Source organism: Ailuropoda melanoleuca, chromosome 18, assembly GCF_002007445.2.
Source record: "Ailuropoda melanoleuca isolate Jingjing chromosome 18, ASM200744v2, whole genome shotgun sequence".
In the NCBI taxonomy this organism is placed as follows: Eukaryota; Metazoa; Chordata; class Mammalia; order Carnivora; family Ursidae; genus Ailuropoda; species Ailuropoda melanoleuca.
In genome coordinates, this window is record NC_048235.1 from 33,318,156 (window position 1) to 33,345,952 (window position 27,797).

General features: G+C 37.6%; 1 protein-coding gene across 3 annotated transcripts in view; it reads right to left on the reverse strand.

Annotated features, from left to right (window-relative positions):
* The window catches only part of ADAM9 (ADAM metallopeptidase domain 9), a 142,681-nt gene that overhangs the window by 46,609 nt on the left and 68,275 nt on the right, over positions 1-27,797 (reverse strand). For all 3 annotated transcript variants that reach the window (XM_002925248.4, XM_019805972.2, XM_034647445.1), the window contains exons 13-16: positions 24,190-24,282; positions 14,676-14,871; positions 9,345-9,450; positions 1,555-1,738 (exon numbers count right to left, since the gene is read on the reverse strand). In XM_002925248.4, coding sequence (XP_002925294.1) covers positions 1,555-1,738; positions 9,345-9,450; positions 14,676-14,871; positions 24,190-24,282 — 579 coding nt within the window. The remainder of the gene's footprint in view (positions 1-1,554; positions 1,739-9,344; positions 9,451-14,675; positions 14,872-24,189; positions 24,283-27,797) is intronic.

Consider the following 27,797-nt stretch of genomic DNA (forward strand, 5'->3'; position numbering starts at 1 on the left):
TGTATACGTATATATACACACACACACACACACACACACACACACACATATACATCCTATTCATATACAAAAATACTATGTTATATAAATAACATTTATTATACATGACATAAATTAATAAAAGTTCTTTAAAATCAGTAAGAAAACAGACCAATTTTTAAGTGGATGAAGAACATCAATAAGGCAAATCACAAAAGAAGGAATAAATATATACAGACCAAAAAGATTTAACATCACTAATAAGAAAGAGTGTAATAAAAAGGAAACCACCAATGAAAGCTTTAAAATTATAGCTAATCTTGACTATGGTATGAAGAATTAAAACACTTCCCACTGAAAACTGGCTGGAAGGTAAACTATTAAACACTTTTCTAAAGAGAAATCTGGCAAAACTCTATCTAAAACCTTACAAGTACGCACACCCAGGGCTCCTGGGTGGCTCAGTCGGTTGAGCATCTGACTCTGGATTTCGGTTCAGGTCATGATCTTAGGGTTGTGGGATGGAGCCCCCGTCAGGCTCCATGCTCAGTGCAGAGTCTGCTTGAGATTCTCGCTCCCTCTCCCTCTGCCCCTTCCACTCGTGGTCTCTCTCTCAAATAAATAAATCAATTAAAAAAAAAAAAAGGCATGCACGCCCCATTATAGTAATTTAACCTCAGAAAACAATCATAATACTCTGTAAGTTTTATATAAAACCATTTGCCTCAGCACTGTTTATAGTAACTACAGCAATCGCGTTTTCATAATGGCAAAGACAGGCACAGAAATATAAGGGTATTTCTGTAAGAAGGAAAGGACAGAATTGGTACTGAAAACTCTGTAGACATTGAGGTAACTTGCAAGTCCACCTGTCTTTTTATTAGTCAGTTATGTTCTATCCCTCCTCCTATCCTCTAGTGTCCTCTAAGTTGGTTTCAACTTGCTTAACACTCCTGCTTCCCTATATCTCATACGACTGAAGTTTGCCATAACTCTTCTAGCCCTGCTCTTAATTCATGGCATACTAAAGAAGTCTTACAGTTTCTGCACTACTCTTAATTATCTTTCATAATATATATTCCCCCCAAAAAGCAATATGGCCTAGCTCATCTTCTCATATAGAAACCACCGGTAGTAAGTCAGGAGCTGGCTGATTCTTGACTCATATCTCATCCAAACCGCGGTGACCAGGTAGCAGGGAGCGTGGGCAGATGCGCACTATGACATTTCTAGGACAGAGACACGCAAGCATACACACACACACAATCCTGGTGATAATCACCTAGGTGCCCCCATAATAGGAGACTGGCTAATAAATTATAGCACAATGATCAGGGAAAGAAATATGCACAGTATATTGCAACACAGACCAGGGGTTATAAAATATGACTGCCAGTGAAATCTGGATAGTAGACAACCATTCTTAATTTTGTCCTTGGTGGCTTTGTATTTTCTAAAATCTCTATAATAAATGTAGATTTCTTTTATAAATCAGAAAAGAACAACTACTTACTTTGTATATGGGTTTTTTAATTTTTTCAATTTTACTTCGTAAAGAGAAAACATTTTGATTACCTTTCCATCGTCACACCTTGTGCCTTCATTCACCATCCCAGGATCTGGAACATCTGATCCTAGCTGGAAATCCACACCCCAACATTTGGTGCCTTTGCTGGGAGTCTGAATAATAGCAGGCACAATACCAAATACAGGCATTTCTTGTACATTCTCACACTGAAGCTTTCCACACAATGCATTCCTATAAAGACAGAGGAATAATGCAAACATAAAATGGACCAGTGTAGACACAAAAGAAAAATTCTGTATTTGGATACAGAAGGGAAGTTTATTGATACTTAGTTGAAGGGAATCTCAACAGAGAAAGTGTATGAGAGCAAAGACATCAAAGCAGTTCTCTTCAAATACAGCAGAGATAAGTGGATGCTAAGATGCAGATTAGTAGGGTACCAGGTGGAGCTCCTTCTTTCCCCACATCTAATCTCTCTTTACTATCTGCCTAGGGCTCAACAAAGTCTAAGGAAAAAGTTGTTTATAATTATAATTTTATAAATGCTTTCACACAGAAAAAAATAGGACTATACCAAAATTCAATTGTGACTTCTTACAGAGTTACAGTAAGGAGAAAATTAAATTCTGTACTGTAAAATAACCAAGAAAAGACTCCGCCCTTCTTGGCTTGGGCTAATTCTTAGTTACTTACTTTAAGACTCAATTCATTAATTCACTAACTCAATTCACTGATTCAGCATTACAACTCTATGAAGGCTTGCCTGACTATAACCCTATCACCACGGCTGTATTAGCTAAATGCCCTTCCTATATCCTTTCATAACACACTAAGTACCACTAACACCAACTCTAAAGAGGCTATGCTAAAATCTTCCACTTGACTATCTTGTGATCCAAGCACCTACCCTACACTTGAATCTCCTTTATGATACCACTGCCAAGTGATATAGGATATTATTTTCCTCTAATTCACCTAATCCTCTAACTCACCACCCCCTAAAAATTTTCATTCTAGATATCATAAAACCATTTTATTTCTTGAGTTAAAATCTATCTCCTTATAACTTTTCCTCATTGGTCCCAGACCTTCCGCATGAGATCACACAGCTAATGTCTTTTCCTTCTTCCACGTGGCAGCTATCTTAGGACAATTATCGTGTAGTTCCTAAATACTTACTTCAATGGAGCAATACCCTACCATCATTTCTCATGGAAGAAGGAAGCTCCCCTCTAAGTATGTACTAGTTTGTCTCACCGCCTTTTGAAGCACAGTGCTCAGAGTAGCGCATGAAATTTCAGTTATCGCCTGACAAGTAAAGAACAAAAGGGAGCTCACATTTCCTTTACCTTAGATACTGTACTACTATTAAGCCCAAGATTACAGTAGCTTTTATGGTAACTACATTACATTTCTGATGCCCTTGAACTGACCACTAAAACCCCTATTTACTTTTTGCATGTACTGTTGAGTCTCCTCTTCCCTCCATCCTGCACTCAAGAGTCAATAATTTTGTCTCAACTTTACATCTATTCTTATGTCACCATTTATTCACTAGTTAACTTGAATAAAGTGCTTACACTTTCTGAGCTTCACTTCCTTCATCTGAAAAACAAGAGATAGATAATAATGTCTATCTCCCACAGTTGGTTGAAATTAGATAGGAAAACCTCTAAAACAAAACAGCATAAAGCAGACCTAAGTCAACATGCGTTGGAGCCTACCAAAATTCATGTTCTATGATATACTTAGGGTTTCATGTGTAGTCTTGGTGACATATTAAAGAGTAAAAGGAAAATATTCAATATATAAAAAGCTGTTACGAATCAGTAAGAAAAAAAAAACCACTTCCACAAAAAAAAAAAAAATAGCGAAGATACAAAAAGGCAATTCACAAAATAAGGAATGCAAGCAGCCAACAAAGCTAAGAGATGTTCACTGTTACATTATAAAGGAAAATTCTACTGCAGGCCTCAATAGAATAATTGCTTCAGGCAATGATCCTGAATGCATGCTAAAACCACAAGGTCAAACGTTGGTGGGAAACTGGCTATTCTTACGTACAAAATCATCACTCCTCCACTAATTACCTGATAGTTGTAATGGGAAAAACATCACTCTAGCGTAGTAAGATCTGGTCATGGCCACTTAGTATCACAAATAAAACCAACAACCCAGAATTATGTGCCTCCTTTACATAATGTACCAGTTATGAAGTATTTGTCCCTAAAAATGTTTAACTTGAATCAAATTAAGACTTTAGATTCAACTTCAGATTCACAGAAAAATCAGAGGATAGAGACACAAGCTAAACAACACTGAGAAGAAACTAACAAATCCAGAATACAAGCCATTCTAAAAGACCACTGGGCCAGTTTTTTGCTTAGGTCACTATCATTGAAAAGAAAAAAATAAATGAAAAAGACTATTTTAGATTAAAAGTGACTTAGGTGACATGACAATTAAATGCAATGGGTGACCCTTCAGAGAATCCTGATGCGGAAAAAAACAGCTATGAAACACAATTTAAGGACAATTGGAGAAACTTTAATATTAACCAGATATTACATGATATTAGGAAATTATTAATTTTGGTAGGTATGAAACTGCTATTGTGAATAGCCTTATATGTTGGAGATGAATACTAAAGAATTTAGAAGTGAAGTATCATAATGCCTATAACTTACTTAAAAATGGTTCAGCAAAATGTAAACAAAGTAAATATGATAAAATATGAACAATGTTTTAATCCAGGATATATGGGTTTGATCATACTATTCTTTACTCCTCTGTATAACTGAAATTTGTCATTAAAAAAGTTTAAAAAAAAGATGACACCATCTATATGCTGAAAGATAAAACAGCTCTTTCACACAACAATATGATCTGCACAACTGTGTCTGCAGTATGAACAACAGGGAGGTGGAAGGGGGTGGGGAACAAGACTATACATTTGCATTAAGACTCTGGAAAGACACACAAAAAGCTAAAAGAACACACACCTGTTTGGGTGGGAACAGGGAAAGAGGATAAGAATGGAAGCAACATTTTCTCTGTATCACTTTAAACAACTTTTCAACAACAATAAACTTAAATAATTATTTACCAATTCATTTAAAATAAAAATGAAATATCTATTTGCTATAACAAATTGGAAAAGTCCAGATAACCCCAGAACAACACAGGCTTGAACTGCATGGGTCCACTTAACACATGGATTTTTTACAGGACTATTTCTCTTCCTTATGATTTTTTTTTTAAAGATTTTATTTATTTATTTATTTATTTGACAGAGATAGAGACAGCCAGCGAAAGAGGGAACACAAGCAGGGGGAGTGGGAGAGGAAGAAGCAGGCTCATAGCGGAGGAGCCTGATGTGGGGCTCGATCCCAGAACGCCAGGATCACGCCCTGAGCCGAAGGCAGACGCCTAACCGCTGTGCCACCCAGGAGCCCCCCTTATGATTTTCTTACTAACATTTTCTTTTCTCTAGCCTCCTTTATTGTAAGAATAGAGTATATAATACATGTAACATACAGGGGCGCCTGGGTGGCACAGCGGTTAAGCGTCTGCCTTCGGCTCAGGGCGTGATCCCGGCATTATGGGATCGAGCCCCACATCAGGCTCCTCTGCTATGAGCCTGCTTCTTCCTCTCCCACTCCCCCTGCTTGTGTTCCCTCTCTCGCTGGCTGTCTCTATCTCTGTCGAATAAATAAATAAAATCTTAAAAAAAAAAAAAAAATACAAAAAAAAAAAATACATGTAACATACAAAATATGTGCTAATCAACTGTTTTATTGGTAAGGATTCTTGTCAATAGTAGGCTATTAGTAGTTAAGTTTTGGGGGAGTCGAAAGTTAATAAGAGAATTTTTCACTGTGTGGGAAGTCAGCACCTCTAAACCCCATGCTGTTCAAAGGTCAACTATATCTTTTAAGATAACACTCAGCATTGGTGAGGGGACAGTGGAAACATAAATCAAATATTTTGAAGGTCAATTTGGAAGTAGCTATGAGGAGCCTTAAAACTTATCCATATTTTTTGAGAAAAATCTATTAAGAAAATAATCAGAGAAATAAACAAATACTTGAGCTGGATATATCAAAACCCTATTTGAAATAGAAATTTACTACAAAAAACTTGAATTTCTAAAATAAGGTAATGATTAAAAGAAGCTGGTACATCCTATAAATGCTCTTACTATAGTGGAAAGTAAATACGTGAATTTAAAAAGTAGTATAAACCATACTATGTAACTTCGTTTATACATACAGATGTGGGTCTCTGAGTACGCATATGTGTGTACATACGTGTATAATGCACAAATGTATGTTGATGAATACATACACACAAGAAGGAAACATAACAAAAATTTAAGGAAGTATCTCTGGATGGTAGGACCATAGGTATCACTTTCTCTAGATTTTTCTAGATTTTACACATTTTCTGTGATGAGGATAATTATAAAGATAGCAATGATGACAACAATGATAATGATGAGTTCTCCAATGAACCAGGCACTCTTCTTAGTACTAACATCCATCAATGCATTGTCTTCAAAACAACTGGAAATAGGTACCATTATTACCCCCATTTTACAGAAAAATGAGGTACAGAGGGAAAAAAAGAGAAAAGTGAAGTGACTTGTCCAAAGTCTCAGAGATCTGAAGTGGCTGAATCAGTATTCAAACCCAAAAAGTCTGACTTCAGATGTGTATTCCTAATGACTATATTAATACTATATTACTATTATAAAGTGTTTTTCAAATCGGGTACCCAGTCCTAAGCGTAGTTTCTATCATTTCATTAAGATACTCATAAAAACATGGGAACAGAATCAGCTAAAGACAAGGATCAGGTATGTCTAGCAAGCTCTCTCTAAGTCTGCATTAATCCACTTATCCCAAGGTTTTAGCTCCGTTCATTCAACCAGTTACACTAATTCTCCACCCATTAGTTATATAATCTGTTCCTGCATTCATTCAACAAATATTTAATAGGTATTTTTATATGCCAAATATTATGCTAAACACAGAAGATAAAGCATGTCACTAGACTTAACAGTTTACCAATGAAGGGTGATCACCAATGGTCACATAAACAATGAAACTGAAAAATGCTACAAAAGAATATTCCAAAGATGAAGAAAATCTGGGAATGATAAAAGGGTCAATTCATCTGGGAGAAATAATCATCCTAAATGTGGATGCACCTAGTAACATAAACACTTAATAACACAAATTCAAAAGATATACATCAAAAAAATTCATAGAACTAAAAAGAAAAATAGACAACTTTATAATTATAGCTGAAGACTTTAATATACTTCTCTCAGAAATTTAAGGACAAACCTAACACACGCACATACAACCCAAAGATACAGAAAATTTGAAAAAAACTATTAATTTGACACTTATAGAATAAGAAAATCTAGTGACTATAGAATACACTTTTTTTTTTCACTTGCAAACAGACGTTCACCAAAGCACGCCATATGCTAGGCAATGAGTCACATCTCAAGAAATTCCAAAGAATTAGGGGCGCCTGGGTGGCACAGCGGTTAAGCGTCTGCCTTCGGCTCAGGGCGTGATCCCAGCGTTATGGGATCGCCCCACATCAGGCTCCTCCGCTGTGAGCCTGCTTCTTCCTCTCCCACTCCCCCTGCTTGTGTTCCCTCTCTCGCTGGCTGTCTCTATCTCTGTCAAATAAATAAATAAAATATTAAAAAAAAAAAAAAAGAAATTCCAAAGAATTAAAGTCACACAGAGTATGTTCTCAACGGAACTGAACCAGAAACCAAAAACAACCAGATAACTAGAATACTCCCAAATACCTAGAAATTAAGCAATATACTTTCAATACCCGAAATCACAATATAAATTTAAAAATATTATGAACTGAACAATAAAAAAGACACAACATATCAAATTAAATGAAAAAGCAGCATACAATTTTTTAAACAGTTCATCCTTCCTTCAACATTCATGTTCCTACTTTTCGCATTTTAATTTAGACAAATTATGTAAACCAAGATGGGTCCGATCTCCCCAAAGTGCAGGACGGAGCCCTCCTGGGTCTTTCCCAAATACCATAAAGAATCATGAAAATTCTATGCTTAGAACTGGTTTTGTATTTGGTCTTCTTTTTACCTGGAAAATTATCCCTTAAACTCCCTATCTTATTCTAAGATAATATCATTTTTAAATGATTGTTTTTACCAGGGCAGTGGGTCTGGACATAAAATGGAATTTAAATATACTAAAAATTTGTTAAGAATAATAATTTGACTTCCCCCCAACAAGTGCTATATAAATGCAAGAGAACTTATACCTACTACTACTTTAAAACTATACAAGATAGATATCAAAAGTTATGTTCATATCCTCTTTTGAAATACTTTCTTGGTTGTTATTGTTTTTTTTTTAATTTTCCCTCCATCTACACTGCTTTATATATCAAGAAAGGTAAATTCTGAACTTTCTGTGAAATACGTCTTATATAGGGGCGCCTGGGTGGCTCCGTCAGTTAAGCGTCTGCTTTCGGCTTGGGTCATGATCCCAGGGTCCTGGGATAGAGCCTGAGTCAGGCTCCCTGCTCAGCGGGGAGCCTGCTTCTCCCTCTCCCTCTGCCCCTGCTCCTGTGCTCTTTCTCTCTCACTCACTCTCTTAAATAAATAAATAAAATCTTTTAAAAAAAAGAAATACACCTTATATTAATAACTCATTGTTAAAGAATTAGAACAAAATAAATTGGCTAATATTAAAGGGAAAAAAGTACATGGCAGTAAGAACACCTACAAGAGGGCTATCTGGTTCTGTTAAGAAAGTTAAGGAAGTCTTTGAAACTAAGATCTGAAGGAGCAGAGAACATGCCAACCAGAAGGAACAGTATGTACAGAGGCCCTGTGGCAGAAGACCGCATGCAGGCCAGCGTAGCTGGTGTCTCACAGCATTTAATGGCTGAGTAGAGAAAGATGAGCCTACAAAGAAACACATTAGAAGAGCAACTGGAAACACAGAAAAGAATACTAGAAGAAATTTCCACACAGAAGCCAAGGAAAGAGGTTTCTTCAAGGACAAAATGGTCAACATAGTTGAATGCTACTGAAAGGCCTAGTGCATGAAGACCTAAAAATGTCAGTTGGATTTAGCAACATGGAGATCAGTGTTATTTCTTCTCAGCAAACAGTTTCACTACAGTTGCTCAGACTAACTGTCAAAGTAGGAGATGGAGGTGGGCAGAAGAGATGCACATATTACAGAATAATTCCAATGACACAAAATATCAGTGCGTGTGTGTCTAGTGCACAGAAACAAAAAAGGGGAAAGAAACACACTGAAATTAGTAAATACATACCTATTGAGATTATGGATGACTTTTTTCTCATTTATAATTTTTAAATAATTACTAATTTTTACCATAAACAAATGTTACAGAAACAAAAAAGATTTTAATCTGGCACTTTAAAATTAGAACAAGAAGAACGTAACAACATCCAGAATGAAGAGTGCAGGTACCTTTATCTACACATTTATCAGCATAATCTTTTAATGAAAAAAAAGGAGAGGAAGTGTGTTTATTTGAGGTTCTCACTGCAGAATAAGGAAAAACAGAGATTCTAAAATCTACTAGATTTTAGACAGTTAACATCAAAAGGAATGAATTATTTTACTAGTTCTTTTCAGAGTCCCTGAAGCCTGCTGTTATAAAATTTTAAGTTTGAAACACTTAGTATTTAAGGGGGAGAAAGCCAGCAGTTGCAAGGAGTTATAAAAGATACTAGAGACAACTAGTCTTATAATCTTTCATGTTCCTTCACAACCTTGCCTCCACTTACCCAGTGGCACACTTCTTGTATTCATTGCCAGAGAAACCACAATTGCCAAATCTGTCACCTTTAGAATTCACATCAATGAAACAATCTCTTGGGGCAGCCTTGGCTTCTGTAACATTAAAAAAAAAAAAAAAAGTATGGCAATTTAATTCAGAAATAAAAGTATTCCCTACGACAACCCATACACCAGTGAACTGCCTCAACACCTTCTAAAAAGTTTCAAGCCTCCACAGGTAAAACATTTCTGTTCCACTTTTATACTTAACAACAAAATGTGAAAGTAAAGCTTCGATTGTATTTAAAAGTTAGCCTGCACTCAAAGAAAAGTCATTAAAAGAAATGCCATTAAACAAGATGAAATTAGAAATAAATGAAAAAGCATGCACAGTCTGGTGGTGTTCTCGGCATACCCGTTCTCACTGCCCGCAAACACGTATCTGCTGCGTCGTTATATCAGGCTGGGAAGGGCTGGTGAAAACACTGCCAGCTATTATTATTGGTTTTTCTCTTTACCACATATAGATGCTGAATTTAGATGCCCCCACTCACAAGATGGATTGGCAAACATCCATGACACCTAACAAAGTAGCAATCCATTCTTGCTTTTTTCTCTCTTATGTATGTATTATCACTTCATGTTCAATTCGCAAATCAATCACACATTCCTAAAAAAAATTTTACTTGAAAATATTTTTAAGTGAAAATGCCAGTACTTTCTACTGAATAAAGGAATTCACTTGCCTATCTTACACATCTACTGCTATGTTGTTTTGTTTAAAAGAAAATGGCTCTGGGGGGAAAGAAGCTGGAACAAAAAAGAGGCACAGGACCACTGGACATGGAAAGGGAATGGAGACCACCCACACGGGGCAAACAGCATGTGGCAGCATCCCTAGCAGGGCCCTTCCACAGAACTCTACAAATTCTAGATAATCGCCAAAGAGAAAAACAAGTCTAGTTCCCTTAGTCCTAGACTTTTCCGTAGGCCTCTATGAAAATGGTATCTTTGCTAAATAACAGTATTTACCTCATTAAAATGTATCTGTAATTATTTTTTAGTCTGCGATAAGCTGCCTGTTTTTGCAAAATGGATCAGGAGTTGATAGATCTTTACTATTCAATCCCACGACCTAACACAAATACATCACATTTAATTTTTAGTCCTCTTGGCTCAATCCCTTTCTGATTCACCACAAGATAAGGGGTAGAAGAGAACAAGAGACAGAAACTAGAGACAGCAGAAGTCTGGTCAAAGTCAACGTCTCTAGCTTCTGAAAAATCTAGCACAGTATTCATGACTTATCTTTTAACTGAGAGAAACAAAAATAAAAATAGAAGATTTGGGTCTTCTTTCCTATTTCTCCCTCCCTTCCTCTGTTCCTTCCTTTCTTCATTAAATATGTATTACTCCCCTACTAAGTGTCCCACACCCTGATTAGTAATGAATATAGTTTACCAGTACCTCTCTGGAGAGAAAAAGGAAAGCTCCTGTTAGTAACTCTCTGTTGTCTTAATGACAAGCCTCAACAAACATCTAGTGCTCACTTATTCTATTCACTTGAACCTGTTGTTGCTGTTCCTACTGACTCAAGACAGAAACAGAAGAAGATGGAAAAACAAGATCCCAGGATGGTTTGGGCATAAACCCATCACTGCCAATTATCAAACAAAGCAATCTGCCTCATTATGTTGAAAGCAACCTTTTCCTTGAGAACCTCAATCACCTGAACCCAAGGAAGGAAACACAAGATGCAATACATTAAAGACTATCACTGCAGGAATACAGCTAGTGTCAGTGTGTAATCAAAATCAAGCTGACGAAAGGTGCTGCCATGCCTCAATGCACATTCCCCATGGTTTTTCACCAGAACTACTGCATTACAGCTACTTGATATCCCTTTTGCATAACAGCAAAATCAAAGAAGCAATCAGAAAAGTCAGACTCGCACACACCTATGGCATTGGTTAGCTGATCATGGTGCTCCTAGAAATGAAAGGAGAAGAACTGTTACTATTATCTGTATGAACAGAAAAGTTCTAGGTCAAATGAGCAAAACAGTGTCAAGGGCCCTCAATCAATTCCCAAACTTGAGCCATATTATAGACCCAGAACCCCTTACATGAAGGAGAGGATGGGTCCCCTTCAGGTAGAACCCTGAGACACTGCCAAAAACGTATACTCTTAATCTTTCTCCCATCCTTCCCCAATAGGACCTATGGCCGTTTACCAGGGTAACTGGGCATTGTGCAAAAGGAAAATCATCAGACCTCTCAGGAACTACTGGACATTGGCTCTGAACTGACACTGAATCCAGGAGACCCAAAACATCATGGTGGCCTAACAGTCAAAGTAGGGAGCTATGGAGGTCAGCTGATAAATGAGCCTCGGCTCAGGTCCTCCTCACTCACAGGGGGCCCAGTGTGTCCCCAAACCCATCTTGTGCTTACTTCCCCAGTTCCAGAATGCATGACTGCAACAGACATAATCAGCAACTAGCACAATCCCCACACGGGCTCCCTGACCTGTGGAGTCAGGGCGATTATGGCAGGAAAGGCCGACTGGAAGCCACTAGAACTGCCACTACCTAGGAAAATAGTTAACCAAAAGCAATAAACACCACAATCCAGGAAGCACTGCAGAGTCAAGACCACCATTAAGGACTAGAAAGATAGTCCAGTTCGACTACACTATCTGGCCTGCGCAGAAGACAGACAGATCTTGGAGAACAACAGTGGATTATCAGAGGCTTAAGCAGCTGGGGAGTGTAATTGCTGCTGTAGCTACTGTGGTTCTATTGCCCGAGCAAATTCACGCATCTCCTGGCACCTGTATGCAGCTGCTGAACTGACAGACACTGTTCTCTCCATGCTGGTCAATAAGGACCACCAGAAGCAGTCTGCTTGCAGCTGGCAAGGCCAGCAACACACCTTCACGGTCCTCTCTCAGCGGTGCGGCAACTCTCCAGCCCTCCATCGTGATTTAGTTTGCCGGGATCTTAATCAACTTTTCCTTCCACTAGGTATCACTTTGGCCCATTCCACTGATGGCATTATTCTGACTGAACCTAGTGTGCAAAAAGTAGCAACACTGTAGACTAACTGGTAAAACAGCATGTCAGAGGTGGAAAGCAAATCTGAGAAAAAATCAGCAGTCTTCGACCTCAGTGAAATTTCTAGGGGGGCAGTGGTGTGGACATATCTAGATTTCCCTTCAAAAGTGAAGGATAAGTTGTTACAACAGGCCCTGCTGGTCCAGGAAAGTCCAGGAATCATGAGGGAGAAGTGCAAGTGGCACCACTATTTCTCCTAGTGACCCTCTAGCAAAATTTTTGCTTCCTGTTCCTACCACCTTATCTTTCTGGTAGCCTAGAGGTCTTAGTTCCAAGAGGAATGCTTCCATCAGGAGACACAACACTGATTGTACTGAGCTAGAAGTTAAGACACAACCATTTTACACTTCTCGTGCATCTGAATGAACAGGCAAAGAAGGGAGTTACTGTGCTAGCTGGGGTGACTGAACTTGACTACGAATGGGGAAACTGGACTGTTACTGCACAATGGAGATAAGGAAGAATTATGTGTGGAATACAGCAGATCCCACAGGGTGACTCTTAATAGTACTATGTGCTGTGATTAAGGCCAATGGAAAACTACAGCAACCCAATCCAGGCTGGACAGTCCAGAGCCTTAGAGAATGAAGGCTTGGGTCACTCTACAGGTTAAAAACAACGACCAACTGAGGTGCTTGCTGAAGACAAAGGATATATGGAATGGATAATGAAGAAGGTTGTTAAAACTACCAGCTATGACCACATGACCAGTTACAGAAACTAGGACTTTAATTCATGAATATTTCTTCCTTTTCGTTATAAATGTATCAGTAATTATATATAGATCAGAGGTTCCCACAACCCCTGTCCTGGGTTCAATTAATTTGCTAGAGCAGCTCACAGAACTCAGAGAAACGTTTTTATTTACTAGATTACTGATTTTTATAAAAGGATCTAACTTAGGAACAGCCAGATGGAAGAGAGATGCATAAGGCAAAGTATGAGGAAAGGGGCTTGAAACTTCCACACCCGCTCCAAGTACAACACTTTCCCAGAATACCAACTTGTTCACCAACCTGGAAGCTCTCAGAACCCTATCCTTTCGGGTTGTTAATGGAGGCTTCACTGCATAAGAAGGGCTGATTAAACCATATGCCATTAGTGATTAACTCAATCTCTAGCCCCTCTCCCTTCCCTGGAGGTGGGGGAACTAAAAGTTCCAACCCTCGAATCACACAGGTTGGTTCCTTGGGCAACCAGCCCCCACCCTTGGGTTACGGAGGAGCTTTCCAAACCTCACTTCATTAACATAACAAAAGACACATTTATAGCTCTCATCACTTAGGAAATTCCAAGGGTTTTAGAAGCTTGATGTCAAGAACTGGAAGAAGATCAAACGCATTTTTCTAATTATAAATCACAGTATCACAACAACCTGCAGTGCTTTAACTAAAATCATTACAATTAATCCATATTAAAGGAATGAAGAATGGAAAAAGGCTATGAATATGATGGGAGTTGACAAGGGTTGAAAGGAAAGAATTGTAAATTCTCATCTTCCATAGTGAGAAATTAATGGTTAATACCTAGAATGGAAAAATTAAAAAATGGAATTACCAAGAGATTATCTGAAGATCTGAAGCAAGTAACAGAATAATCAGCTAGAAAAAGTGAAAAGTGGTTGCCCCAATGAATGGGGATATTAAGTGGAAGCACACTTTTTCATAAAACCTTATTTTAAAAATCTGGCTCTTTATATGTACATATAACTGATAAAAATGAAAACTTTAAATAGAGAAAATAGGAAAAACTTTTAAAAATCCTAAATATCCATCAGTCTAAAAATGGATTCCATTTACGTAATGAAAATACTCTAATGTACTATGATCTAAATGTATCATAATATATTGATATTGTAATCAACTGTGTTAAAAACACTCTGAGCACGAAAACAGCAGACCCACATGTATATACCCAATATTATTTATATGAAATTATTAAAACTAGAACATGATACTAAGTAAATATATATTTATTTATTTTGTTCATATATATAGAATAGAAAGGATATAAAAAGAGAGGGAGTAAAAGCAAAAATCATCAACTGAATTTGCACATATCAAACTCATGAACAGGACTGCTCATGGAGAAGGAAGGAGGAAGCTGTAACAGAAGAGAGAACAGGAGAACTTCGATTTTATCAATAATGTTTTCTTTCCATTTTTAACAAAAACTGAAGCACAAAATCAAATCAAAACAATCAATTATAATTAAAATGTCTTACTTGAGCCAAAGATGACTTGACACTGAGCATCATAATACTGGCACATGCCATTGTAACAATAGGCTTTGTTATTCTGGCAAGGATATCCATTCTGAATAAAAACATCTGGCTGACAGAACTGAGAAGAACCATTGCAATATTCTGGAACATCACATTCATTGGTTTTTCCTCGGCATAAAGTACCTCCTGGAAGGAACTAGGGTAATAAGATTCAAATTAAACAGGAATATCAGGACACTCTCCACAAATTAATCAAATTTGAAGCCACAGTATTTATATCTATAAAAAGTTCTAACAACAAAAGATTAGATAACCAATAGAAATATGAACAAAGTCTGATAACAGGCAACTCATAAAAGTCATGAATTACGGAAAATAAAAAAAATATAATCTCACTGATAACCAAAAGAAACGCAAATTAAAACCTTAAAAGCACTTTACACCTGGGGCGCCTGGGTGGGTCAGTCAGTTAAGCGTCTGCCTTCGGCTCAGGTCAAGATCCTAGGGTCCTAGGATGGAGTTCCACATCGGCTGCCCTGCTCAGGCCGAGTCAGTTTCTCCCTCTCTCCCACAACTACTCATTCTCTCTCTCTCAAATAAATAAATAAAATCTTCAAAAAGAAAAAAACAAAAAGCAGCACTTTACACCTATTAGACTAACCAGGATTACAACACCTGCTAGCAACCAATGTTGGTAGAGCAACCATTTGATTACACTGCTGACAGAAGTACAGACTGGCACATTTGTGGAAGGTATATAAAATGTGTGTCAAAATTTTTAACATCCATACTCTGTCCCAACAATTCCACTTATAAACAAAATTAGAAGCAATCTAAACGGCCATCATTAGTTGACTCAATAAAGAAATTATGGTACAGCCACATAAAGCTGTACTAACCACATAACCATGAAGAACTATATGAATAGATAAAGTCTATGGTATCTAATTGAAAAAAGCAGGTAGTAATAATAAGTCTATCTGTGTTCACACACTTATACACATACATACACATATGCATTCACATTTGTATAGGAAAGAGTACATAAAGTTAACAAATTATCAACGATGGCTACCTGAGAGGGTAAAATGACAGAGCATCTTTCACTGTGTACTTTCTATACTTTGGTATTGTTAAATTATTTATTAAAAACACAGATTACCTTTTTAAGTAGACTACATGCCCAGTCTGGAGCCCAACACAGGGCTTGAACTCATGACCCTAAGATCAAGACCTGAGCTGAGATCAGGAATCAGACATTGAACTGACTGAGCCACCCAGGTGCCCCAGATAACTCTTAAAACCAGGAAAAAAAAAAAAAAGTTTCTCCTTAGAAAGAAAGTCTCACAAGAACACTTGTTGTAAAAGTATGTAATTCAAAATTGCAAACAAGTGGCATAAGATTTTTCATAAGATCATGTAAGAAAAATAGTGTTCTCTCAGAGATCAGAGAACACAAATTTTAATATATGCATGTTTTTCAAAACTTTTTCTACTTTTTTTCCAAATAGGGAGGAATTCCTTACTGTAGAGAGCAAAATGGAGTCTCTCACGTCAAGAAGGGGCTGATGTCAAGCAATGACACGAGCAATTAAGGTACTCCAGTTAGGAGATATCGCCAGGACCCACTTCAGGCAACACCCCAGAACTGATAACACGCAGAACCAGGAGGGGTCTGCAGAGACCCAAAACTGATCAAATCTCTAAAAAGGGAAGGATTTTGGCAGCAAACTGTCAGACTCTTCAGACCTAACCTCTCTTCATCTGACCACTTAGAAAAGGCAACTGCTGCCGAAGGCTCTGCCCGATTGATCCCCGTGATCTCCAAACAGAACTGAGAGCCTTCAGCTCTTGAACATCAGAAGCAGTAAGTGCAGAGAGCTGACCCCCACCAGACCCACCAGACCCAGGCCTTATCTCAACCACACGCCCACAGAACAGCTCCGAGTTTGGTTTCTTCACTTCCTGCACCCTTCTGTTACCTTGTGTGTTATGTGCTTTGTCTTCTCTCCTGCTCTGCGTGCTGTGTAAGAAGCCAAGTTGAATCACATGGGGAACTGTCACTGAGTTTGGAATCCTGAACCTGCTTTATAACTGTGATTTAACTTTGCTTTAGGACTGAATAAAGCTGCCATTGTGGAAAGACACAACTTGTGTAGTCGGCAGGATTCCATGTCATTGACTTATCATGTGTTAGAAAATTTAGAAAAATCAGGGGCGCCTGGGTGGCACAGCGGTTGGGCGTCTGCCTTCGGCTCAGGGCGTGATCCTGGTGTTATGGGATCGAGCCCCACATCAGGCTCCTCTGCTGTGAGCCTGCTTCTTCCTCTCCCACTCCCCCTGCTTGTGTTCCCTCTCTCGCTGGCTGTCTCTATCTCTGTCAAATAAATAAATAAAATCTTTAAAAAAAAAAAAAAAAATTTAAAGAAAATTTAGAAAAATCAGAAAAGACTCCTAAAGTCTTGCTTGAACTGACTATAGCCAAACTAAAAATAATAAATTGGGGAATGACTATGTGAATATAGACTTTCCAGGCATCTCATTGAGAGTGAAATCCTAAGGTAGCACAGGCAGGTGAAAACGACACCAGCTCTATGAGCAGTCAGTAGCAGAAGCTCGTCCAGGGCTTACTCCTTTGCATGCAGGTACAATAGCCAAAGCTGAGACTAAGGGAGATTGCCTCAGAAAGGCACTTGGGGGGCTAAGAAAAATTAAGCCATTTGGAGACATTGCAAAGATACATGCTACTACTGGCCAAATTAATCTGTAACTTAGAAGAAAGACGTGAACAAAATTGTAGAAAAATCTGTATATATACCCTAGGTATAAGTGGGAAATAGAGCTCTACATAGTTAAGAAATTACACATAGCAGCTGCCAGTTTACAAAAAAAGGAAGAAAGATGTGTGCACTAGGTAAATGCCTAAAAAGGGTGGAGGAGGAGCCTGATGTGGGGCTCGATCCCATAACACCAGGATCACGCCCTAAGCCGAAGGCAGACCCTTAACTGCTGTGCCACCCAGGCACCCCAAGAAATGTTTTATTCAAACCATTAAGAGAGAAGCAAGAATACTGGCAGCAAAGGGAATAAGAAAGATTTACTAAAACTTCCTTTACAAAAAACTAGAGGACCCCAGGATGGATTGACAGGCCATCAAATCCAGGGATAATAGGCCACGTATGCAATTAGCATTAAAAATAGGAATGGAAATAATAACAGACACATTTTCAATAGATACAGGATCCCAAATATCATTATTAAAGAGAGAAAGACCTAATAAAGGAAAAACTATAAACATTGAAGGATTAGGAGGAAAAATAATCCAGGGAATATCCACAGAAACAGAAGTGTTAATGTATGAAGACATACTTTTGTGAGTGCACTGCAGCTAGAAAATATTATAGGAATGGATTTAATTCCAAAATTATATGAGGAATGGATGCCATTAAAAGGAAATAAAAATAAGATTATATGCTTAGCACAAGGAAAGATAAATCCAACAGAACTCCCAAGACCCCATAGGGAATAATTCACTAAACAATACCCATTAAAAGGGGGACATAAGGAAATAACAGAAAAGATAACAGAATTATTAAAAGAGGGTATAATTATCCAGGAATGTCATCCAGTTTTAATAGTGCCATATGGCCAATGTTAAAACACTAGTGGACAACAAAGGCTAACAGATTATAGAAATCTAAATAAATTATCACCAAAATCAATGGGAGCATTACCTGACACAGAAAAAGTAATTAATAAGATAACTAGTTATAATGGAAAATATTATGTGACTATAGATACGTCAGCCATGTTTTTTTCAGTACCGATTACAGAAGAAAGCCAGGAATATATCACATTCTCATGGGAAGGCAAATAATACCAATTTGTAAGGCTGCCCCAAGGATATTTAAATAGCCCAGTAATAACATATACTATACTGTCCACTCATATAGATCAATCGTACAAATCTCTAGTAATATCCTATACTGATGACATAATAACAACAACAACAAAAAAAAGATAAGGAGCAACTGAGACAAGAAAAGGAAAAGTTAATACAGCATTTAAGGGAACAAGGATGGACTATTAATGATGAAAAAACATCAGGCCCAGGCACTCACTGCAAATTTTTAGAAATTCAATGGTCTTCTGAAGGAAGGAAGGTACCAGATAAGGTAATAGATAAAATACAAGCAATAGGACTGTCTAAAGATAAAACAGAGGCACAGGGACTTACAGGCTTATTTGGGTAATGGAGACAGCATCTACCACACTTAAATGTAAGCTTAAAACCTATTTACAGGGGCGCCTGGGTGGCACAGCGGTTAAGCGTCTGCCTTCGGCTCAGGGCGTGATCCCGGCGTTATGGGATCGAGCCCCACATCAGGCTCCTCCACTATGAGCCTGCTTCTTCCTCACCCACTCCCCCCTGCTTGTGTTCCCTCTCTCACTGGCTGTCTCTATCTCTGTCAAATAAATAAATAAAATCTTTTTAAAAAAAAAAAAAAACCTATTTACAAAATAACTAGAAAGGCACAGGATTTTGAATGGACACAACAACAACAACAGGCTTTAGATACATTAAGGGATTTTATTAAGACATTTCAAACAATACACTACCCAGCAGCAGGAGAACCATTAAGAACAGAAATACTGATGAGTGGAGAATATGGTACATCGTCCCTGTGGACAAAGAAGGAACACAAACCTAATTTTCTACCGGCAGGATTTTGGACTACAACGTTCCCATATTCAGAACATAAATACTCAGTATTTGAAAAACATATATGATTGTTATATGCAGCTTTAAAAAATAGAGAACCCTTAACAGGAAATCAAAAAGTAACAGTGCCAAGTCATATACCTTTGTTCCACTGGATAAAAACTGACAGGTAACCAAATTGATTCGAAATTGCTAACTTGGAAATGGTATATCCAAGGGGCAACCAGGACTCCACACTGAGGAGATATATAAGACAGAAACAGACTTGCCAGAATTTATTCCGAGGGAGGGCAAATCCATACTCGAAGCTTAGGGAAATGGGGCCCATCCCAGTATAGACCCATCCAGTCTATCGAAAGCCTGGTTTACAGACGGATCAGCCTCAGTAGTCTCTGGAAGAACAGAATGGACAGCCGCAGCACTAAGACCCCGGGACAATCTGATCCTCAGGGAGAAAGGTAAGACAGCCTACACAACATGCAGAATTAATTGCAGTAGTACTGGCTGTAAGGAAATCATTAGAGGAGAATAAAAGCACTATATATACTTTTACTGACTCATGGGCAGTAGCCCTGTGGTCAGGAAAATAGAAAAGAAATTATTTTAAAATAAATAGCAGAGACTCAGGGTCAAGAGAATATTGGGAAGAATCATATATAGCTTCAGAGAAAACTAAAACATATGTTACACATGTGTCAGCACATAAAAAAGACAACAAAGAGGTATCAAAATATAATAATGAGGTTGATGCATTGACAAGAGACATTAAGGCAATAGAAACAAAGGATTAAAATTAAAATTAAAAAAAGATAAGGAAAGATAGAGACACACACTGCCACCAATAATATTAAAAAGAGATAGGGACGGAAAATGGGAGGTACCTAAAGTAACACCAATTGAAATTTAAAAAGACAGGAAACCAGTATCACATAGTTATGGAAGTAACAGAAATACTAATAACTCCACATACAGTTATGGAAATACATAGACAGAAAGCACATATAGGAACACATGCCTTATATAAATGGTTCACTCAAAGAAATCTGAAAGTTACTTGGCAGGAAATAAAAAGAGTTGCAAGGATGCATCACATGTAAACAGATGATAGATAAATATAGTTATACTGCATCAAGAGACACATACATACGAGCCTACCGCCTTTAATATTACAATACAAACAGACTTTATAGGACCTTTAAATCACAGCTATCAACATATGCCACTTCCACAGTAGACATATATACAGGATTGGCGATAGCTCTGGCTGCCTCTAGCCCTTCAGCTCGTGCAACGGTAAGAGCTCTAGAGTCACAGACAGCTCACTTTGGAGCACCAGTTATAGTAGAAAGTGATCAGGGAACTCACTTTACAGCCACCTCAGTTAAAAAGCTCTGTGATCTCTGGGACTTAAAATGGAATTACCATCTAGCCTATAATCCTATAGCTGCTAGATATACAGAGAGATTTAATGGTTTATGAAAAAAAGAATTGGGATTGATAGAGAAACAAGGAAGTTTTTAACAAGCCCTGGATAGAGCTTGCTTTTTGTGAAATCAAAGAGACAGGTTACAAAAAGATGGTCCTTGTAAGATGTTAAACACCACTGCCCCAAATACAGAAAAAAGGGAGGTAACAATAAACACAGACTTCCAAAGCAGCAACAAAACTGAGGGCCAATTCCATCTCATTACAGGACATTGTTGCTCACAGGCACGGAAACATTTATTGGACTACAGGGGCTAAAGGACAGTTGCAACTTAAAAAAATCCAAGACCTTTCTCCTAGTGACCTACCTTAGGAATAATTGAAGAAAAATTACATACTAGAAGGGCTTTCTATTATAGATTAGAAAAAAAAACTGATATATATTTTTATGCCCCTGCTTACTTTGTACTTGTCATTATAAGACAAGTCTAATACATGCACACTTACATTATCAGGACACAAAAAAGCAGTGTTGATCTAGTTTCTTGCCAATGACACTGCTGGGCAAAATATTACTTATAATTATCAATGTTCTCCGGATTCTTTGTCCTACTGAACTAACCAGATACTTCACCTATTGCCACAACAGAAATTGCCACATTGGTAACAGGACCCAACCACTGGGCAGAAAATCAGCTAATTACACCATCTGCTTAATTAAGACAGCACTAAAAGAATAAGGTTTTTTACATTAGGGGGGAGAGAGATGCAACAATCACCAAACTCAACCATACCAGACCTCCCAGAATCTCCTGACAATGATCTAGATTTGGTACTTATAATCTGGGAGGACAATCCTTTTCATTAATCTAACCATCAGATGCACAATGGGTAGAACATACATGGTCAGTACAGCACCCTATCTATGAGAATAGAACTCATTCATCTACACCAACTTATATAGCTAACAACCATCCATGCATTACCTGATCTACCACCCACTGGCCAAGTTAGACTTAGAAAACCTTTACAGTTCCTTGTAGGACTGGGCATCATCTCTAACTTAATCATCTCTGGAATTCAGGAAGCAGAAATCCAAACTATTAAGCAAGAATTATTTGCATTTAAAAAACATGTGAACCCCTTAAATAATGCAGTAGAAAACTCAGATTGCACAATTTCCTCAGCATTTAAAGAATTACACTCTGTTGTCTCAACTATGCATGATTATCATGCATACCAACTGGAATCTAATTATAATATCGACTATGAGGTTCAGGCCCTGCAACAAAATTTACTTAATCTGAGAAATTTTTATTTGAATGAATAATTAAAAAATAGTTGCTACAGAATCAATAACCTTCTTGAGAGAGCATGGAGTGATATTAGAAACATTACAGTAACAGGAAAAATGAATTCGACTAGACTGAATCTCTTCTACAATTAAACACCTCCAGACCATCAGGTTGTGACAATACAGGGCAATGTAAACATTTCATTTCATTTCATAGTAGGAGGTCAAAGCCTACTAGCACAGGACACATATGCTGTGCATAATACATGGTAATGCTGCACTCTGGCTATGCCTATGTGCCTGTGGATGGATGGATATTTATTACCCAAAGAAATGGTATTTCAATGATCTCATAACATGTACTATACCTGGCATGAATTGGAAATCAATGCTAATGTTTTTAACAAGAACATCCACTGAAAAGTTATTTTTGAACGTGGGACACTTCAGTTGGATAATCTGTGCTAATGATTATTCAGAGGTTAAATTCTTTCATCATATTAAATGAAGGCTACTAATATCACCATAAACAATGAATGTATTAAAATACTGTATGCTATTAATGTAACATGTAATAATGCTACCAAAATGGGTATCTACATCTCAGAACATTCATACAAAGATCTTACAACATCTTACCATACTAAAATAACAGTAATACCTTGGGTTAAAACTGACAAAATCAATAAACCTTTGGAAGAAAACGTGGAAGGACTCAAAGCAGACCTTAACACCTTAACCAATAAGCTAACCCACTTTTAAAATGCTACGCTGGCCATTCGTGCAGCCTCAGCCGTTATTAATACTAACTCAGCATCATTAAACAAAGACACAGAAAACTTACAAAATAAATGTTCCTTTCTAGAACTGTTAGCAAATCCCTTCAAACACATCATTTGTTTTGGCTCATGGTGTGACTATAACCCTTAAAAATACCTCAAGATGGGACAGAATTATCTCTCTACACGTTTGGGAATCCATTAAGGAAATAGTTCTAATTAATTTTAGTTATCATTTTTGTTATATATCTTATTAAATATGCTATTAGAAGGTTCTGCACTCCTAAACTTAAAAGAAAAACCACAGAAAGTCCATGATTAACCATATCCTCGCCGTTCTTTTCTGGATACACCAAGAGCCTATGTTGAAGATTCCGTATGTATTTTTTGGATTTTTATCTTCTTTTTGTTTGACTTTATTCAATTATTGAGTTGGAGTTTTTATTTGTGTTTGCTTGATTCATTTTAATGTAACTATCTTGTTTGGATGTGAAGTGCTCTTTATCTTACATGATTTGAATTTTATTGATTTTGTTTGACTCCTATTGAAAACTTGATTAAATAACCTAAATGTGCCTTTTGTTATGTTACCAAACTACTACAGCCATCCTGCTTTAAGACATATTTGATTCCTGCATGGCCCTCACAGAATTCGCCATGAGGAATCACAGAATTGAATGCAGTCCCTTATGTCAAGGAGGAGCCTGTGTCAAGCAATGACGCGAGCAGTTAAGGTAGTGCAGCTAGGAGATATCGCCAGGACCCACGTCAGCCGACACCCCAGAACTGATAACACACAGAACCGAGAGGTCTGCAGAGACCCAAAAGTGATGAAATCCCTTTAAAATGTAAAGCTTTGGGCTGGAAACTGTCAGACTCTTCAGACCTAAAGGCAACTGGTGCCGAAGGCTCTGCCCTGTTGATTTCCAAACAGAACCGAGGACCTTCACCACTTGAAGATCAGAAGCCTAAATGCCAAGAGCTGACCCCGACCAGACGGACCACACCAGACGGACCAGACCGAGGCCTTATCTCAACCACACGCCCACAGACTGCATGTTTGGTGTTCACTTCCTGCACCCTTCTGTTAACTTGTATGTAGTTTGTCTTCTCTCCTGCTCTGCGTGCTGTGTAAGAAGCCAAGTTTAACCACATGGTGAATTATCATTGAATTTGGAATCCTGAACCTGCTTTATAATTGTGATTTAACTTTGCTTTAGGACTGAATAAAGCTGATATTGTGGAAAGACACGACGCGAGTGTGCGCCTTCATAGCGTGCTCGTGACACTTACCCAACAGTCTTTACAACAGTCACCGTAGGCACATTCAGCAGATGATTTAAGTTTACAAGTACTTCCTTCACAACAAGGGTCCGATTCACACTCCTGTGAAAAGAAAATAACTGTCAATACGGAAAGGAATCACTGTCATCAATTTTCATTAATCAAAGTCTTATCTTAGATCTGAATCTTCCTTCTAACTGGGCTATAACAGTTACTCTCCGGAAAATCATTTACTATCCTTCTGAAGTTATCAGTGACTCTTCAGCTACAACCATTTCAACTTCAACATCTTTCAAAGGACTGCAATCATACAGAGAATGTGTCTTTGCTGGAACTGCCGGAACAAGATACCACAGACTGGTGGCTTCAACAACAGAAATTTATTATCTCATAGTTCCACAGGCTAGAGGTCCAAACTCGAAGTTCCAGTCGATTCAGTTTTTGACAAGGACTTTCTTCCTAGCTTGCGGACAGCTGCCTTCTCGCTGTGCGCTCACATGGCCCCTCTTCAGCGCAGATGTCCTGACAGAGACAGAGCAAGCAAGCTCTCCGGGATCTCTTAAGAACACTAACCCTGTCAGATCAGGACCCCATCCTTCCGACCGCATTCGCCATAATTCCTTACCTAGAAGCCCCATCTACAGATACAGCTACCCTGGGGGCTAGGGCTTCAACATATGAATTTGGGAGAGGAGGACACATTCAGTCTTAACAGTTTCTTTAATCATCATGGAGAATTAAGCATCCATCAACGCCTTTCTCTTCATGCTCAAGGTCTGACTTCCCTAATGGGTTCGTCTGCACTTTATGTGGACATTATTTTTATCTTGCCTGGCTTCTCTCACCCACTCAAGAACACTACCCAATTTCCAAAATGGGGAAAAGAGGTGAACAGACATGTCATCAAAAAAGATATACAAATGGCAAATAAGCACATGAAAACGTGCTCAACATCACTAGTCACTAAGGAAATGCAAATTAAAACCACTTCACACTTAAGAGAATGGCTAAACTGAACAGACTGACTATATGAAGTGTTGCCGAGGATGTGAAAGAACTAGAACTCTCATATGCTGACAGTGGGGATGTAAAACGGTACAAACACTTTAGAAAACAGTTTGAAAATGTCTTGAAAAGTTATACACCTAACATATGACCCAGTCATTCCACTCCTAGGTATTTACCCAAGAGAAATGAAAACTTAAGTCCATATGAAGACTTGTATGCGAGTCTTCCCATACAGCAGCTTTATGTGTTAATAGCCAAAAATTGGAAAGAACCCAATATACATGAACAGATGAAAAGATAAACCAACCGTACCATATCCATATACTCAATGATATACAGCAATAAAAAGGAATGAGCTACTGACACAGTAGCAACATGGATGAATCTCAAAATAACTGTGGGGAGGGAATGAAGCTAGACAAAAAAGAGTCATTCCACTTACACGAAATTCTAGAAAATGCACACCAACGTATAATGACAGAAAGGAGATCAGTGACTGCCTGAGGATGGCAGAACAAAAAGGGATGGAAAGAAGGGATTACCAAGAGTCACAAAGAACTTTTTGGGATAATGACGTGTTTAATTATCTTGATCATGATGATGTTTTCACACAAGTAGACGTGTCAAAAAAATCAACTTGTATGCTTTAAATATATGCAGTTTATTGTTGACCAAGTGTTCACACTTGCACATTTCTTATTCTTTGCTCTGTTCTAACAGAGTTTATTAGTTTTTTAGTAAAGCTTCTCTCCTTCCTACAGGCCCTTAAGCTCTGCTTGTCCCTACAGAAAAAGTGCAGTGTGCCACCCCTCCCTCCTATCAGCTTTTCGTGGAAATTGGCTGACCAGAGCAGAACACTAGTGTCAGACCTCACTGGTCATTTCCCCTTGCTTATCCAGCTTCCTCTTAAAAGATTCTGCTTATCGGCTTGCCCTTACCTTGACCCTTTAAAAGAAAAAAAAAAAAAAAAAAAACTTTTCTTATTTGATTTTAAGATGCTTTCAGATTTCTGAGATCAGAAATAAAGCCTTTCATTATCTAAGTCCAAATCTGGTTTCTTTAACACTGTATTCAATTATGCTTTAATAAACCTGCTAAGCTGTTTTCAAAAACACTGTGTAAGACGTATGACTTCATAGAAGATTAAAGCATAAGGAAATAGACTATATACACAGAAATTTTGTTTATAAATAAAAGTACAATTTTAAATGGTTTTATAACAACTGATCATTAGTGGATAAAAGTTAATACCCTAGCTTATCTCACACAGTCCTTCTCAATTAAAGAGCTATATAAAAATTTTCAATTACAAAGGGGCTAAAAGAAATTATGGAGGGGTTATGATGATAGTCTTGAAATAAAAGTACTACAGGCTGAGCCAAAATATAAAATTCAGAGAGTCTTAAGGAAAAAAACTGATAAATTCTCCTTCATTTAAATTTCAAAATTCAATACAATAAAATACATCCTATGAAAAGCTAAATGTCAAGAGTAAATCCTAAGGCAAACCAAGAAACAGACTCTCAACTATGGAAAACAAACTGATGGTTGTGGGCGAGGCGGGCGAGGAGAGGTGAAATAAGGGATGGGGATTAAGAAGTGTGCTCGGCATGCTGAGCAGCCGGCGTTGTACGGAAGTGCTGAATCACTATGTTGTACACCTGGAACTAATATTACACTGTATGCTAACTGGAATTTCAATAAAAACTTAAAAAATAAATGAATGAATGAACAATAAATAAATAAAGGAAATCAAAAGAGAAGAAAAACTGTAAACTAGAAAAAAGTGAATAGAACACAAGATGGAAATGAATTAAAAATTATAATTAAAAAGCACAGACCGGGGGAAGAAAAGAGAGAACCCTAATGGAAACTTTGGGTGCTGATGATGTGTCAACGTAGTCATCGACTGTAACAAATGTCCCACTGTGCTGCAGGATGTGGACAGTATAGGAGGTTATGTGTGTGGTGGTATATGGGAACTCTCGGTACTTTCCATTCAATCTTTCTGTGACCCTAAAACTTCCCTGAAGACAAAGGTAACTAATTTTTTAAAAGCTAAATTGTAAGTTACATACACAGGAGAATATTAAAACATTTACAAAACAACGGACTTTGCCCACAATACGTGAGCTCCTAAAAATTAATTTAAAAGAATGAATAACCCAACAGAAAAATTGATAAGGGATATAAGATGGTAATTCACAGAAAAAAATATGCACATAGTCTATAAGCATATGAAAAGATTAAAAACTCAAACAATATCTTCTTAAGAAAACATTTATTATTCTTTCCTGGAAAGACTATATACTGTAGGGGGCACCAAATGCCAAGATGAACTATTGGTAGAAGTGTTAATTGACACAGCCTTTTTGTAGGAAATTTCATAGCCTCGAATAAAATTTAAGAACACATACTCTTCAATTCAGTAATTCTACCTTTATGTAATTATCTTAGAGAAATACTTGCATATCTGCCTATATATACATGGGATGTGCACAAGGATGTACTGTTTGCAACAGAAAAAAAACTAATTACAATAAGTAAATGTCCATTAATGAGAGTATGGTTCAAGAAATCATAGTATATCCTTATATGGGAATACTAAT